The sequence below is a fragment of the Lepisosteus oculatus genome, chromosome 8 (genome assembly GCF_040954835.1).
Source record: "Lepisosteus oculatus isolate fLepOcu1 chromosome 8, fLepOcu1.hap2, whole genome shotgun sequence".
Taxonomy (NCBI): Eukaryota; Metazoa; Chordata; class Actinopteri; order Semionotiformes; family Lepisosteidae; genus Lepisosteus; species Lepisosteus oculatus.
In genome coordinates, this window is record NC_090703.1 from 50,931,114 (window position 1) to 50,946,155 (window position 15,042).

Below are 15,042 nucleotides of genomic sequence, written 5' to 3' on the forward strand. Positions count from 1 at the left end.
TCTGCAGTGAATGCTATGATCTGGAGCTTTGGTGAAGAAAGCAAGGGGAATGTTACTAGGTGGCCTGCTGTCCTGAGCAAGGCATTCAAGCTCCTTGTGCTCTGCTCTTCAGATTAAACAGCTTTCTAGGAGTAATAACCCAGAAGCATACTTCTGAAAAAAATGTGTCGGGACAGGTGTGATTCTAGGAGATTTCAGTTGGAAGCTCTTACCATTGTGGTTTCTGTGACAGACCCGAAGCTGTTGATGAATATGTTGCAGGTGACATTCACAGGTGGACCTGAATTGAGAACACAATGGCATCAGTCCTGCACAATTATGCAATGTTTTTTGTAAGTTCAACATGTTTTCTTTGTTAATATCCTAACAGAGTTTGATGAGAATGTGATGTATGTGTTATGCAGTTGTTGAATATCTCTTTTCACGAAAGTTACATTTAACATGAGCTTTCATTTGAATGTCCTACCAACTTATTAAACATGTAATATAATAAGCATCTGAAAGTGGGTGCTAGTGTTGTTCTCTTGTTATCTTTTATTTTCTTAAGTTAAAAATATATTGGGATTTTCCTTCAGTCATTTTGTGCACTTTATGAAAGTATTCCAGAAATATGGATCAATCTTAAGCCCAAAAGGTTGTAAGATGCAGAACTTGTACATTTTAAAACATCTGCTGACCGGGACCATGGGCTGGATACAGCAAGATCCATACTGGCTATAAACCAATGAGAATATCACACCCTGTATTTTAAACTGCTAGAATAGTATAACTTGACATACCTTACAAACATATAAACTGGACCAAAAGAGGACCACTCAAAAACCAACATTTCCTTTGTAGGAGGAAATATTTGTAGCTCTGCAGGAGCGTCAACAAGGGCAGCATCAGGACTGCGTTTGGGTGGGTTTGGATGGACGGTTGTGACCCTGTGATACAGATGGGAGTGGTGGGGATGTAATGTAAAGCTACAGCCTCACAGTAGTTAAATGCATGTTCTGCTTTCAAGTAGGCATGATAATGTGTCTGTCAATTCTGACATTAACAGTCCTTTGGCAGTCACCATCACCTGTATATACAGTACTCCATAGACGTAGGTGACCAACTCTTGTGGATCCACACACTGCTGGTTTCTGGAGTGTTACTCATGGTAAGGGCCTAGTATTTATTCCATCTCATTCTTCAGAAATGCGCCTTTCAGGCTGCCTCACATGGGTAGTCACTTATGGAAGTACCTTTGAAGTTGGGCCTGATGCGGGCATCGTATCCAGAGGTTCTCCCCATGAGCTTATCCAGAAAGTCAGATGGGGACATGGGCTTGGGGGCTGCCCTGCTGGCTGACTTGATCTCCTCCTTGCAGGATCCAGGCCTGAGTTTTCAGACACACAAGTAATGGACACAGAAAGAGGTTGTGGTGTTAGAATTGTCCAATACAGACCTATTTGCACAGACGTGCAACATCTTTTGACAAACTGAAGAGCTCACAGGACTTGGAAATGGACTACAGTACGCAGGGTGGTGATGTAAAAGTTTTTTGAAATTGGTTTGACAAAGTATTTTTGTGATAGGTTTTCAGTACAGGATCATACACATTGCTTAGAAAAGTAAATAAATATGATGGTGAGAAATTGAAAAAGGAAACCATTAGATTTCGAAACTAAAGCAAACTACTAGTCAATTAGACAGCTCAGTTTCACTAGCAGCAGTTCAGGAGATGCCAGAATAGGGAAGCATTGATTCAGGCTTCAAAAGCGGCAGCCATCTCAGTCTGACAGCTTTGACTGGCTTGAGAAAGAAATTCAAGAGCCATGGGGCCCACCTGGTGCGTAAGTGCCCATGCAATTGGTTGTAATTTTGCCATAGTTTTATATAGTTTTTACTTGAGTCTGTCATAACCTCAGAATGATAAAGGTAAGCCCTCTGAAGCCAGCAACGGAAGGGTGGCTTCAGAAGCTTGCTGCTCTCGAGCTCTGTGCCACGTTGTCTGCCAGGATCTGTTTGTATTCTATAATGGCTTAGAGCATGTCAACAGCATAACTGTGAAGTCTTTTCACATTCTCATTGTTTCTCATTGTTTCTCATTGTTTCTGCTCGTGGCAGTTGTAAAGATGGACACAAACACATGAGAAGAATTGTTCTCTGGGGTGGAACACAGAGTTCGGTAGAGAGTTTCATCATTTCTGTACGCTGTCCTTTGAAAGAGAACATAGTTTGTAGCGATGGTGGTATGTAGTCACTCCCTCAACCAGAATAATCCTTTCATCAGATTAATAAATGGAAGTTATTAACTGAAGTTCGGGAGGGATAACAACAAGAAGTCAATCCCCTACAGCAACACCTGATCACCATCATTACGAAACAAGTGACATAAACTAAACTCAAAAGCCTCCTTTCGCACTGGTTTCAAGCATCCCTCCTTCGCCTGTCTCCACCTTGCAGGTGCTCCTGGTTCATCCACTCTGGGGTGGGGTTCCTGCCTCCTTGTCCTGTGGCCAGGAGACTACCCATTAACCAGACAGGTGAAGCCAAACGGTTCTCACCCAGTATTGAAAGCATTCACAAAGCATTCAGTTCTTGGTTGCTGTTGTCCCTCTCCAACTTCCAACTTAGTTATAAACAATTACATCACATCCAACACCCTTGCAAGATACATTTCTTATTGCCCAGCCATGTTTATGTACTTGGGGATATTACTCATGTCTGGGTGCTGATTGGTTCAGAGTCCTTCACCTATGCTCTTGCTGCGGTACAGTAGGTACTGTTTTAACAACCCAAGGCACTGTCCTCAACGCACCTGGAGGGGGCAGCTTGCATTGCACTAATGTTGCACTTCATGCATTACAGACCTTGCCACTGCCATTGGATTGACAGACATTTTTAAAGACGAATGAAAGAGAAAGATATGGTCTAACTTGATTCTACCATTCTTTGAGGGTTTACAACACATTCTGGCAGACCAGAAGCTAATGTACTCCACCACCTCTCTCTTCCCTCCAAAGAAAAGACCTACTTTTAAATTTAACAAGCTTCTTTCATCTTTATATTCCCACCTGACTTCATTTTAAATTCTGCTGAATTCATTTTTTTCCTTCAGGTGTGCTTCATGGTATCTACACTTTCTCAAACTGTGTGGCCTTGAAAACCCAATTGTGTTGCTCTGCTGACGATCATATTATGTCATTAACTGTATATGATTGCTTTGCTAGTACGGATAATGTTTTTATCCCTGTGAATACTGATGAAGCACACAGATGCTCTAAACCTTCTCATGGTCTTTTTATAGGTGAACTCAAAAATACAAAATAACCATTACATTCTAAATGAATTACTGTACATAGTAATCATCTTCATTATTTAAACAATTTGCTTTTCTTTGTCCAGAATGAGACTGAATTCATTGAATTCATTTATGATTCAAGACATTAACAAGACTTGATTCTGTGCATGTACAGTGAAAGACAAACATTTAACTGTCTTCTTGGACTTCTTCCCAGTGGAAAACTTGTGATTTCTATTGGCTGCAAAGTTATGACTTTAGTCTTCCTGAAATGTTGACATAGGAAATACAGGATTTATTTCATGTTTGTGTTATTTTATTGATTACATGTTGATAACAGGGATATCTTGCACATTTTGACAGTAATGAAGCTGAGGTTCTGCTGAACAAGATCAACATGACATTCCCGTGTAAATAGTGCCTTATAAGAGGTTCTGCCTCTTGAGGCACTGGCTGTTTGACAGTACTAAATATACTGTATTGTAACAATTTAAAGCCTACTCACAACTGTTTAAGTGATCGTAACAGCATGTAGCACCACAAACAAACACACAATTACTATACTCCATTTGTGCAACAGTATTTTTGTACATTATAGCAGTTCATGTTTCTAAAGGTTGTGTTTCATAAATATTCTGGACTGTCTATCTCAGAATGTAATTAGGGGATGAACGGGATGATAAACCAGTGAAAATCAGGAGAGGGAAATGGATTTTTGCAGCGGGAAATCTTGGCTGGGAGGCAATAATGATAAAATAAGTAAGAGTTTAAAGACATGTATCGGCTGATGGGGCAAAGATGTTAGGAAGATTAAAAGAAGATGAGAGTCAGAAAGTGAAATATATTACACAAGACAAAAACAGGTTTTTCTTTGCCTTCCTATTTCTAGCTCAGTAATTTGTTTTTCTAACTCAGTGCCTCATTGATGTTTGTTGGTACTCCTTAGCTGTAAGAAACCAATTTATTTGAGGTTTATTTCCTATAATAATGTCAGTATTTGTTTTTTAAAGTTTCTATGCATATTTATTGGCGTTTGCATTATTGCACACAGCTTTACTGTGTGTAACCATTCTGTAAGGGCATTTCCGAAAGCTTTCTGAACAGGCCGCCCAAGTGTGTAGAATGACGTCTGTGGCTCTTTTATGTTTGGATCAAATGATTGCTTTTGTGGCATTGCTTTTGAAGGCATCACACAGTAGCTCAATTAGAGATTTTGATGATCACTGCATTCTTCTTATAATCCCAGAGTACCTCTCTCTTTAGCTCTAACTAAAATAACGCTTTGACAGTGTAACTGTCAGTAACTGCTGAATAGTGCCTCCCGGTTCTGTGATTTACAGTCACCACACATGTGACAGCCTCACCCAGGCTCTGACGTTCCTTCAGAGTCAAGAGCCCAATCCCATGATGCAATGCACTGTCATGACCATCCCCAGCCATTTACAGTATTCATAATCAACAAAGTCCTGTTTCTGCAGAACTCCAGCAGCTTTGTAAAGCATTTCTCCTCAGGTGCATTTCTTGGTAAAAAAATACTGTAACAAAACAGCACAATCAATAGGCTTTGCGGAATTACTATGAGGCTCTTTTTTTCTCTGACGTTAGTTCTTCTCAGATCCTGAAGGGACAGCTCTGAAGAGAGCATAGGTCTGCCCTAATAGCCCTCGGCAGGCCATTGAGAGGCTGTACAAGCCCTGCTAAATGAAACATTGAGCCAGTTCTTAAATCATTGAAATGCAAGGGAAGCTCCGTAATGAGACAGACTGACCTTTGCAGCCCTGTTCTGCTGCCTGGTGGTTGAGTCTTCTCAACATTGAAGCCTGAACCTTGACAAGAATTACAATCTCCCTGTGAATTTACTTGATTCCCTCATTTCCAAATTCTCGCCTTGTGATTTGGAGTGTGGTATAAGATTTTCTTGATGTAAGTGCGTAGTTGCATTTACAGAATGTAAGACATAAACGGTGCATTGAATTTCACAGAACTGGGAAAAATCCAACAGAATCATAACTATTGATCTAAGTTCAGGGAATTCCAATCCTTGCCCTGAAGGGGCCAGTCAGCGTGCCTGCAGGGCTTCCAGGTCTCTCAAAAGCAGGAGCACCTGAAGAGCTGGGAGAACTGGTTCAGGTAAACCAGTAACCAGCTGGTTTCACTTCTTAAGAGCTAAGTTGGAATGAAAACTGGTAGACACACTGGCGCTCCAGGACCAGGACTGAGATGATATGGGAAATGCCAAAGGGGAGAAAAAACCCCACAACAAAACAGAAACCTGTGACTTTGCAGTAATTACGAAGTCGGTTAAATGACTCCTAGTTTTGTAAGGCTGCTTTTATAAACTGTTTGCAGGACAACATGTAAATATATTCAACCCACACAGCCTGAAAGTGTGTTGGCTTTTGTTTAGCCATAAAGCTATCAGAAAGGAAGTTTTTAGTCTTGTTTAGATACCAATGCTGGCAGCATAGCCCAGCTTTCAGTGTTCCATTCAAGGAGTATGGCCAGCTCAGTTCTAACTGAGGTCTCTTGGACCACTGCCAAAATTGGGCCTGACATCTTCTGCACCTGTATACACCTAAATACCATACACATCTACTGTATATGTTTGTACACTGGAACACAGGGGTGTGCTGATGTTCATTTTCTGGGAGGATATGTGCTCAGCATCATCCAATACAATGCATTAAAGTTTCCTGTCAAGTTACTTTGTTGTTGTCAGTAGCTCATCTATCTCTGGAAATGATGAGAAGCTTCTGTGTATTTATTTACAGTAAATTAACTTAAAGCAAACCTTCCCAGAAGTTTGCTTTGTACCAGAATGATTAAAAAAAACTTTGTTTTTGTGCTCCATAAAACTGTGTTTCAGCATAGAATTCACTGAGCTAGATTAATTTCAATTAGGAAGAGCACATATTCTGCACAAGCATTGCAAACATATGCTGTTAATTGCTTTTCATTAGCAAATCAGCCTTTAGAATGAATACTAATTGTGAATATGGCCATTCCCTAGATCCAACAAACATCATGGAGATGCACAAATAATTTATACAAAAATGGTAAGCCTGCTCAGCCAACAGATACTGTATATGTAGAGAATTCAATCTTTTACAATCTTTAAATTGTCTCATTTAATAATCTAAAGTATAACATATATATCATAATCAGTATTACAGTTCTCCAAATCAGATGTAAAAGTGTTTTATTTTGTACCTGTCCTGAAACATCATATTTCCAATCAAATACCCCAAGTCTTGAAATATACACAGATATCTTAAAGAAAATGACCTTTTCTCCATTATCTATGGGTAGTGTTTAACAAATGATTAACAATGTATAATCTGGAACCTTATCCATAAATGTTTAATTATTACAAGTAATAGGTTTATTCCATGCTGAAAAAAAGAAGAAAGAGAACACAACGTTTCGGCCGTGGAGCCTTCTTCAGGTTCACACCTGAAGAAGGCTCCACGGCCGAAACGTTGTGTTCTCTTTCTTCTTTTTTTCAGCATGGAATAAACCTATTACTTGTTCCTTTGCAGCCTACACATGCTGACGCAGCTACCCACCTGTTTAATTATTATATGAGTAATTTAAAGGATGTCTTTTTTTTAGAAACAAGATAGTATTGTTTAAATGAAAGCTAAATATAAAATTGATCACAACTGCTTTCAGGTTACCCAGACACTGATATTTTTTTAGTGGGTTTCAGATTTTGGAAGGTAGACCTTACATAAGTGATAAATTGCAGCTATCATCTCTTGTATTTTATGTGCTGTATGCAAAGGCCTCTTGACAAAGAAACAGTTAAAAATGGACCAGGCTTTGTTAATTTTAATTGGTAGCTTTTGGCCATATTGGCCGCAGACTTTGGATAGAACACATCTTTAGGGACTTTGTTATGGACCAAATTGCAGTATTCTGCCTTTCTCTTGTCTTACTGTATGTGCTTCTTCCTGTCCTATTCCACTCATTTTCTCTTGGTAACCCTGGGGGTCTGAGTTCCAGCGAGGTCTCTAACACCTCACATGCTGACATTTACAAGAGAGATCATTCAGAACAAGGCGTCTGTCTGTAGCACAAAATGAATTGACCATATCTGCGCAGACAGCAACCCATATTGTGGAAGTGTAGTAAATCCTGACGATGATGCTGGTGGGACAAAGATTATTCATTCACTGGAGAAATAAGGCTAAAGCACTCTTTACACTTGGATTGTAAAGCCACATGGATTCTGTTGACTGAAAGAGTCTTTAATTGAAGAAATATGAAAGTATGTTTAATATAGAATAATACTAATAGAATACTAAGCCAGAGATGGAAAACCAACTGAGTTCTGTAGTACTATTCTGACTCATAAAGCACACAGCATCTAAACTAAGCTCTGGCCAACAGGCTCTCTTGAACAGAAGCAGTGATTCATAACCCACCTTAAATGTAGTTATTGAAATGTCATACAGACGTTTCCTAGGAGGCTGACCAATGCTAAGGATTGTAAATGCTCAGTGATTATAATCAAGCAGCTGTTGGTAAAAATCAAAACATTCCCCCCTGCAGACAAGATACACCTCTTTAGAAATAGTCTATAAATAAGTTTAGGCGCAGAGTTTGTTCTCAGTGAGAAAAGGCCCTGAAGACTTTTAAAACGATATTGATCAGGCAAGCACCAGAGTTCAGGCTGCAAAGGAGAGCTTGCATTTTCCCCCTGCTGCATTGAAACAAGCCTCTCGATTGGCATACTAAAGTGATAATTTTGAAAAAGAAAAACAAACAACCCCCCCCCCCCAAGCAAGATCATTTTTTAGCTTTTGATTGCAGGGCCGAGACAGAGTTCATTATCCTTTTAGAGACAACTGCTTCGCTGATCCCACCATATTTAGTTAATGTATTAGGGGGCATAGGGGCTGACAGGCAAGAAGGGAAGAAGGGAAGATGTTTGATCTCAAAACACCTCTAGGGGATGTTCAAGAACAAGGCTTGCTTCATGGCACATCTGAGCTAATACAAAGGACTACATCCAACAAATGTAACAAGCTCCCAGGCATTTCTTCTCTCCCATGGATTCACTGTAGTGCAAAGTCTGTATTCTTGGTGTATGCAAGCGCAGATATTTTGCAAGTGAATGATATTGCATACATTGCATTCAAGAGGAATGACAGGTTTCATGTACATTTGAAACCAAAGTTGGATCCCTACAGGCCTCAAGCTGACTGTTCACACTTGAGGGGTTTAACTCTCGTAATACCTGTCCGTGCAGTGAACAGAGCTCATTAGCCCAATACAAAGAGGCTACACGAAGTTGTGGAGTACTTATTAATTAAATTGCCTAATTATAGAAATCCCATTGCATGTTTAATTCTTTCTTGAGTATTGCAGGCCTTGGAAGTTTTCATTGTAGTGTCATTGATTGAAGCCTTTGATAAGACAGGAAATACAGTAAACCTAGTTTGCCATCTAGCACAGCATGAGTTACTTTATTCACGCTTCTAGACAAGTCAATTTGTTTTGGATGAAATAGAGCTTAATATGTTGCGATCGATTACACATATGGAATGTGGTCTCGTTAAGCACAAGTGTTAGAAAAACATAAATATTGCTGCTTTTGTGGAACCACAAAATACTGATACTGCATAATTTTTTCACTTTGGAATTATATCCTGTGGAGTATACTATGAACTTTTAACAGTGCGACAGATGAGTGAATAAAGCTCACATTAATATGAAATGCACTGAGTAAACAGCTGCTTAGCATTTACCTTTCCAGCGTTTGCTGTTACGTTTTGTGAGCTGTTAAGAAGAATTCGTTTCCTGAGAAAAGCTGTTTGGTGTACATTTTACCTCGCAAGAGTCTTTCTGCTTTTTGTTCATTAACCCTTTATGTACTGTATATCAGTATATTGTGCTTTTTTTTAAATCAAGCCAGCAAAGCTATGAGGTAACAAGACTGGTGTTCCTCTGCAAAAATTCCAAATTTCAGTATTCCATTGAAAATGCAATTCTGTAGTTTTTGTCCTTTCAAACAACTCAAGAAACACTTATGCAAAGGGAACCTCAGTTTATGAGTGAAATTTCACTGTCAGTGCCATTTCTATCTATATTGTTGATTTGTGTACAAACAGAACAATTCCCCACATTTTTTTTTGTTTTGCAGAATTATTAGTGGAACACAAATTAGAGGACAAAGATGGAAAACTAAAAAGACATGCCTGTAGAACAGTCTGCACTCTTTTATACTAACAGTGGTTGGCGTCTGGAACAAGCTACCCAGCCCTGTGAAGGAGAAGATACCCCGGACCTTTCCAGACTGGATGAGATCCTTCGATCATTTAACTACGAGCAACCAAGTGAGGTAGATTGGCCAAAGAGCTTCCTCTTGTTTATTTCGATTTATACAGCCATAAGTATATTATCCCATAATAATAATTGCATTTATATAGTGCCTTTAATCCTGGCAGTTGCTATATATAGGAGCCGTGGTAGCTCAGACAGTACGGGTTTCTAGCTTCTGACCGTAAGGTCCCGGGTTCAATCCCAGGTAGGGCCAGAGATGTAGCTTGCTCTAATTGCTTCCAGATGGCTCCCAGGTCCTCTCAGCCGGGGGTAATAAGCCGGCCGGAGTGTAATACTGACCACATCACCTCCATCCCCAGTGTTGGATGGTCAAGAAAGGGGGGCCCTTGACCCCTTGCCCCCCTTTCCCCCCATGTGCCTTGATGGCCTGAAAAGGGACCTACCTAGTTGCTATATATAGGAATGGATCCACTTCACTCCCCGCTGAAGTGCAGCCCCCACATGGGCGACACACAGCAGACTATATGCAGCTGCATTTCTCCTCACACAGTGGTTGGATGGGTGAGAGATTGCTTCATCCATTTGAGGGGAAGGAGGAATATACTGTAGGGAGGCCAGATTGTGCGAACTCACAGTGTGGTTCTGCTTACGCAGTGCCCTTGGTTCTGTAATGACCACACAGTCAGGAGCTCAGCATGTGTTCACAATACTGAAGTAAAGAGTGTGTGGAGTTGCTGGGGAGTCACGGGGGGACTACATCAGGGAAGCTAAAGAGGAATTACACTGTGCCAACGAGGGTAATGAAAAAAGCAGAATATTTTGAAGAACGACATGGAACTCCAACACAAATGGATCCGCATTTCTGGTTTAGTAAAATTATCTTCAGCTCAATGTCGCCTATATTTTATTTAAAAAGGCTTTGGTCTGTCACTCCCCTTTTTCAGCTGACTCAAGGAAATCGATTTTTATGTTTGTTTTTTTTCAGATGACATAATTAGTTTTGTACTGTATATGGGGGGACACTAATGGCCAAAATGTCTGCATGGAAAAGCTTGTGTACTTAGCCACCTGATTGTGAGCCTAGGGTTCAATTATTTATACCACTGCTAAACTGGGAAGTCAATTGCTTTTCTAAACTAGATGCTACCATTCATGCATTGTAATTTCCATGCAATCTTTAATCTACCAGGAACTGACTTGATATCTCCAGAGGCTTGTCAGAAATAATCTCATCCTCTGTGTCCTTTACTTTATAGGAAAAATGATGGCTTTAATTTGATGCAATTCAGCTGTATCTCAACATCACAATATCACAGCTTGCTTCATTATGAGCACAAATCACATACCCTCTGGACCTAATAAAATACCTCTCATCTACCCCTTGAATTAAACTTCACTCTACCCCTACAGTGCACAAAGGAACACAGCAGCAGTTTAGATTTTTTGTAAGCCTCGTGTCCTGACCTGACACCTGACAACACATCAACACAACTTTTCAGTCCTGATTTCCACATCCACCATCATTGAAAATGTTGACTTGGAAAGTTTTTCATAAATCTTCTTGTCATTCTTTTCTATTCACTATGCTGATTTCACATGTTGGATTTTGATAGGAACATACATCATGGCTGACATGAATATTGATTGCAAAATAACGGTAGCCTAGCATTTAAAAAAAACTGCCTGGTATGCATTGCACCAGTCGTGCATGGTCTGTCGTGCGCAAACATCCCTGGGCAATTTTTTCCATCGTCTACAAGGTAAAACCTGAATCATTCACATAGCTGTTGCCATGATGACTCACCAACAGCCTGGCCCCTGACAGTAGTAGTTACTCAAGGAATGGACATAAATATTTTGTCACTGCAAATGCTTTAAAAAAATTAGTTCAGGACATTTTTTAGGAGCTCAAAAGTACTGGCTCACCACAGCCCTCAAGAACAGCCCGACGCTGACTGAAGATTGAATTTCTATGCCTGGGACTACGTGACTACCTAGAGCTCATGTAGCCTGGGGACATACACAGTAAAAGGGTTACTTAGATAACTGCCATCCCTACCTCAGCAGCACAGTCTTTACCCCAAACATATTCTGTACCCTTTTTGTATCAGTCTGCTTTTTAGGAATGCTCTCTAACAGATTCTGTAATTTGCTGTAAGGCTAAAATCTTCAATTGACTTAATGTTCTCGTATGTACAACAGATATTTTGTGTTCCCGTTTTTTTTTCTGGAAAACAAAATCCTGAGCTCAGTGATACGTGAATAATTGTGCTTAATTTTAAACATGCTTGGCACTGTCTGTGTTTGTGCCTATTTATCTTCTTTAGTGTGATAATTAATGACTTTGCTGTAACCCTCTTTTTACTGACACTCTTTGTATACAGGGTTCAAGGTTCATTGGCTTCTGCTTTGTCAATATTGAAATAAACAACCAAAAGAAAAAAAACACCTTTTTTTGACAATTTAAAAAGAAACAGGTATCAATGGCAACAGGCCCACAGTGAAGTCCTGATTTTTAGATGCTCTGACAATTACAACGTATTTGATTCTGTTTAGATGGGGTTTTCCCAAAAGTATTCATTACTCATTTCATATTTACTCACACCCTGGTCATTTTCTGCTTAGGGTCCAAATAGTTCTATTCCATGTTCTGACCTATTGGCCTTGCCTAAATACCAGATCAGTGCTGAACCTGGCCATTACCCTTCAGTGCAAAATATATTCCCAGTCTTTTTTATCCAATGGATATTCTGTACAATGATCAGAGCATCTGCCAAACTGTTAAAAACACAAAACGTCATTTTAACAAATAACTTTTTCTCCTTGCCGCTGCTGACATCCCGACCAGCAGGAATTGACGTGGGACAACTCAGAGAGATGATTCACAGTTTGGGAGCTTTTTCTTTCCCTGTTCAGTTGGCTTCACAGCACACTGCAGCCCAATTGTGTGATGACACAGTGTGTTAAGTTCCTTGTGCTCTTCCAGAAGTTTGTTCATCAGGAGAGGCACGAAAAAGTGTTTTTGTACATAGCAGATGTTAATCCTGCTGTGCAAATGTGAGGAAAGGCTGAGAATGCACAGAGCTCTGTCACTGCTTTTGGCAAATGTGGCGAACAGCACCGACAGGGCAGATTATCCAGATGTTTCATAGCTGTTGGGTGGACATTGGGATGTAAAAGCGGGATGTCATTGTAGAGCAGGTGCCTGTTATCCAGCAGTCACATCCAGCAGCCTTGCTATCTGTCTCCTAAGAGATCCCCATCAGGTTGTGAGAAAAAAGGGACAGACCTGCCAGTCTGGATAAAATGATTAATGCCTTCAATTTGTTACCTGTAGAGTATGAATATGGATTGAGATGTCATGGTAGATCAAGATCTGTATTAATCACAGTCTTGGGTATAAGCACAGTTATTACAGAACTTTATATGCTGTGATTTTAAGCCTGCTGAGTCACATGATAGCTATCGCTTGATCACCATCCAGCTCTGACATGTTGTGGGAGAAAGAGGTCTTTCCTGGCTTGACTGGGGACAGCCCCCTATATATCCCTGGCAGCTGTCCCTGTATTTCCCATACAGACACGACAATACTGTTGCAGAAATGAGTGAAGAGATTAAAAGCCTAGTGCTGTTAAGCCTCGTTTCAGTCTGTGATGAAGCTTTTGGGCTCTCCAGAGAAAACAGTCTTCACTGCAGTGGGATTTGCTCAAGTTGCTTTTTTCAGAATGTGCCTTTTGAAAATGCTTCTGATGGAGTTAATATGTCTTGATGAATCTGCAAGAAAGCCTCTCAACTCAGTTCAAACAAATAGCTCCTTGGTGGATGTTGAAGATCAATAAGGTCAAGAAATTATAGGAACCTTATTTCCTTAAAATGGTCTTTATTTTTTCAAAAAGAGTGAGACAAAGAGCAAGAGTGCAGATCTTAGACATTGTTTTATTCAAGCGTTTAACTGGGCCCCATATGAATGATCTCGTATGCACATTGTAGGTAATGCAAACACCATGTTCTCTTGAATTAATGGCATACTTGAGGCTGTCATTGCAGAGCTGCAGCATGTGAACTCAGTCTGAGGGTTATTAAAATTTAAGCGCCTTACATGTTCACATAAGTGCTCAAGAAACTTGAAGAACTGATTCACGTTGACACCATGATTTCATGGGTCTGGTATTTTCTTTGCCATGCATATCACATTCTGATGCTGCCTTTTGTGCTGTAATTCTAGAACCCTAAGATGGAATCTCCCAAAACAACAATCAGAGCAGAGGTGGCCTACTAGGGTCTAGGGCTGCATTTTTATGCAATGACCCCAATTTGCAATCTGAATAAGCACAAATTTGCATTTTGCCTGAAGCACGGTGGAAATCTAGGTGGAGCCTACACCCACAAAGTCTCAGAAAATTAAAGAAATAAATTAAATTTACATGGCAAGTGTAGTAAGACACCAGGAGTCTCCGGTTAAAGATGGAGGGTAAAATGTACACCATAATTATTCAGCATAATTTACCCACCTGTGCCTGCTGTATGGGGCAGGAGACTTAGGCAGCTAACATTCGTGGTGAAAAGGAACAGTCTTGCTGGAGTGATTGTAGTTGTAATCAGCATGAATTCAGACTTCCATTACAGGTGTCTACTGGGAGCTGGCTGCTTGATTTCTCTGATTTAAATAACTGTTCTGGAGGTCCTGAGAGAGGTGACTAGGGAGAGCAGTGCAGAAATCATGTCTTGAATATGGATTACTATTACCTATAGTAATCTTTATAGCTCTAGTTTCTGTCCAATTATGTACTATATTATATTCAACTGTATAGAATTTCTTTTATTACATTCTGTCTGTTGCAGAGTAGGGAACTTCTCCTTTATCTTGACTTGCCTCTGCTTAGTTCCAAATACATTCAAGTTCCAGGGAATCCCGGGTATGGAAACATCACTGTACTTGATAATATCTGAATCCAACTTTGGTGCACATGAGGAGAATATAGATTATTGCAATCTGTTTCCTCAATAGTCCATTAAGAAAGAAATAGGGGAAAGCAGCAAAGCAATAAAGTAAATAATCTTGTTTCACAGAGACAGAGCATTTGTAAATGAACACATGCCAGGTGCACACTGAAAACAGCTTTTACAAGCCAATCTGCAACATGAGTCAACTCGACTTGTTTCAGGCTCAAGTTGAAATAGTTTTATATGTGGTAATCCTATAAATAGATCACAGGATTGCATCGTCTGAAGACTGAGGGACTTCTTAGCTTGTGTGTGTGTGACGGGACCTAAATGGTCTATTAGCTAAAAAGAAGCAGTCAGTGTAAACTAACTAACTTTCTGAATTTGAAAATGAAGGCCAGATCTCCATTTTACATGGTATTTTTCCTGTTGTAGAAAAAAAACACATATCCAGTTCGATGTACACCACAGACAAAATTGCAACTGAGAACTTCCACAAGGAACATTTGTTCTCCAAATGAGTTGTTACTGAAGAC

General features: G+C 40.0%; 1 protein-coding gene across 1 annotated transcript in view; it reads right to left on the reverse strand.

Annotated features, from left to right (window-relative positions):
- The window catches only part of glra4a (glycine receptor, alpha 4a), a 43,320-nt gene that overhangs the window by 15,869 nt on the left and 12,409 nt on the right, over positions 1 to 15,042 (reverse strand). Inside the window, exons 2-3 of the mRNA XM_006632916.3 lie at positions 1,233 to 1,366; positions 213 to 280 (exon numbers count right to left, since the gene is read on the reverse strand). Coding sequence (XP_006632979.2) covers positions 213 to 280; positions 1,233 to 1,366 — 202 coding nt within the window. The remainder of the gene's footprint in view (positions 1 to 212; positions 281 to 1,232; positions 1,367 to 15,042) is intronic.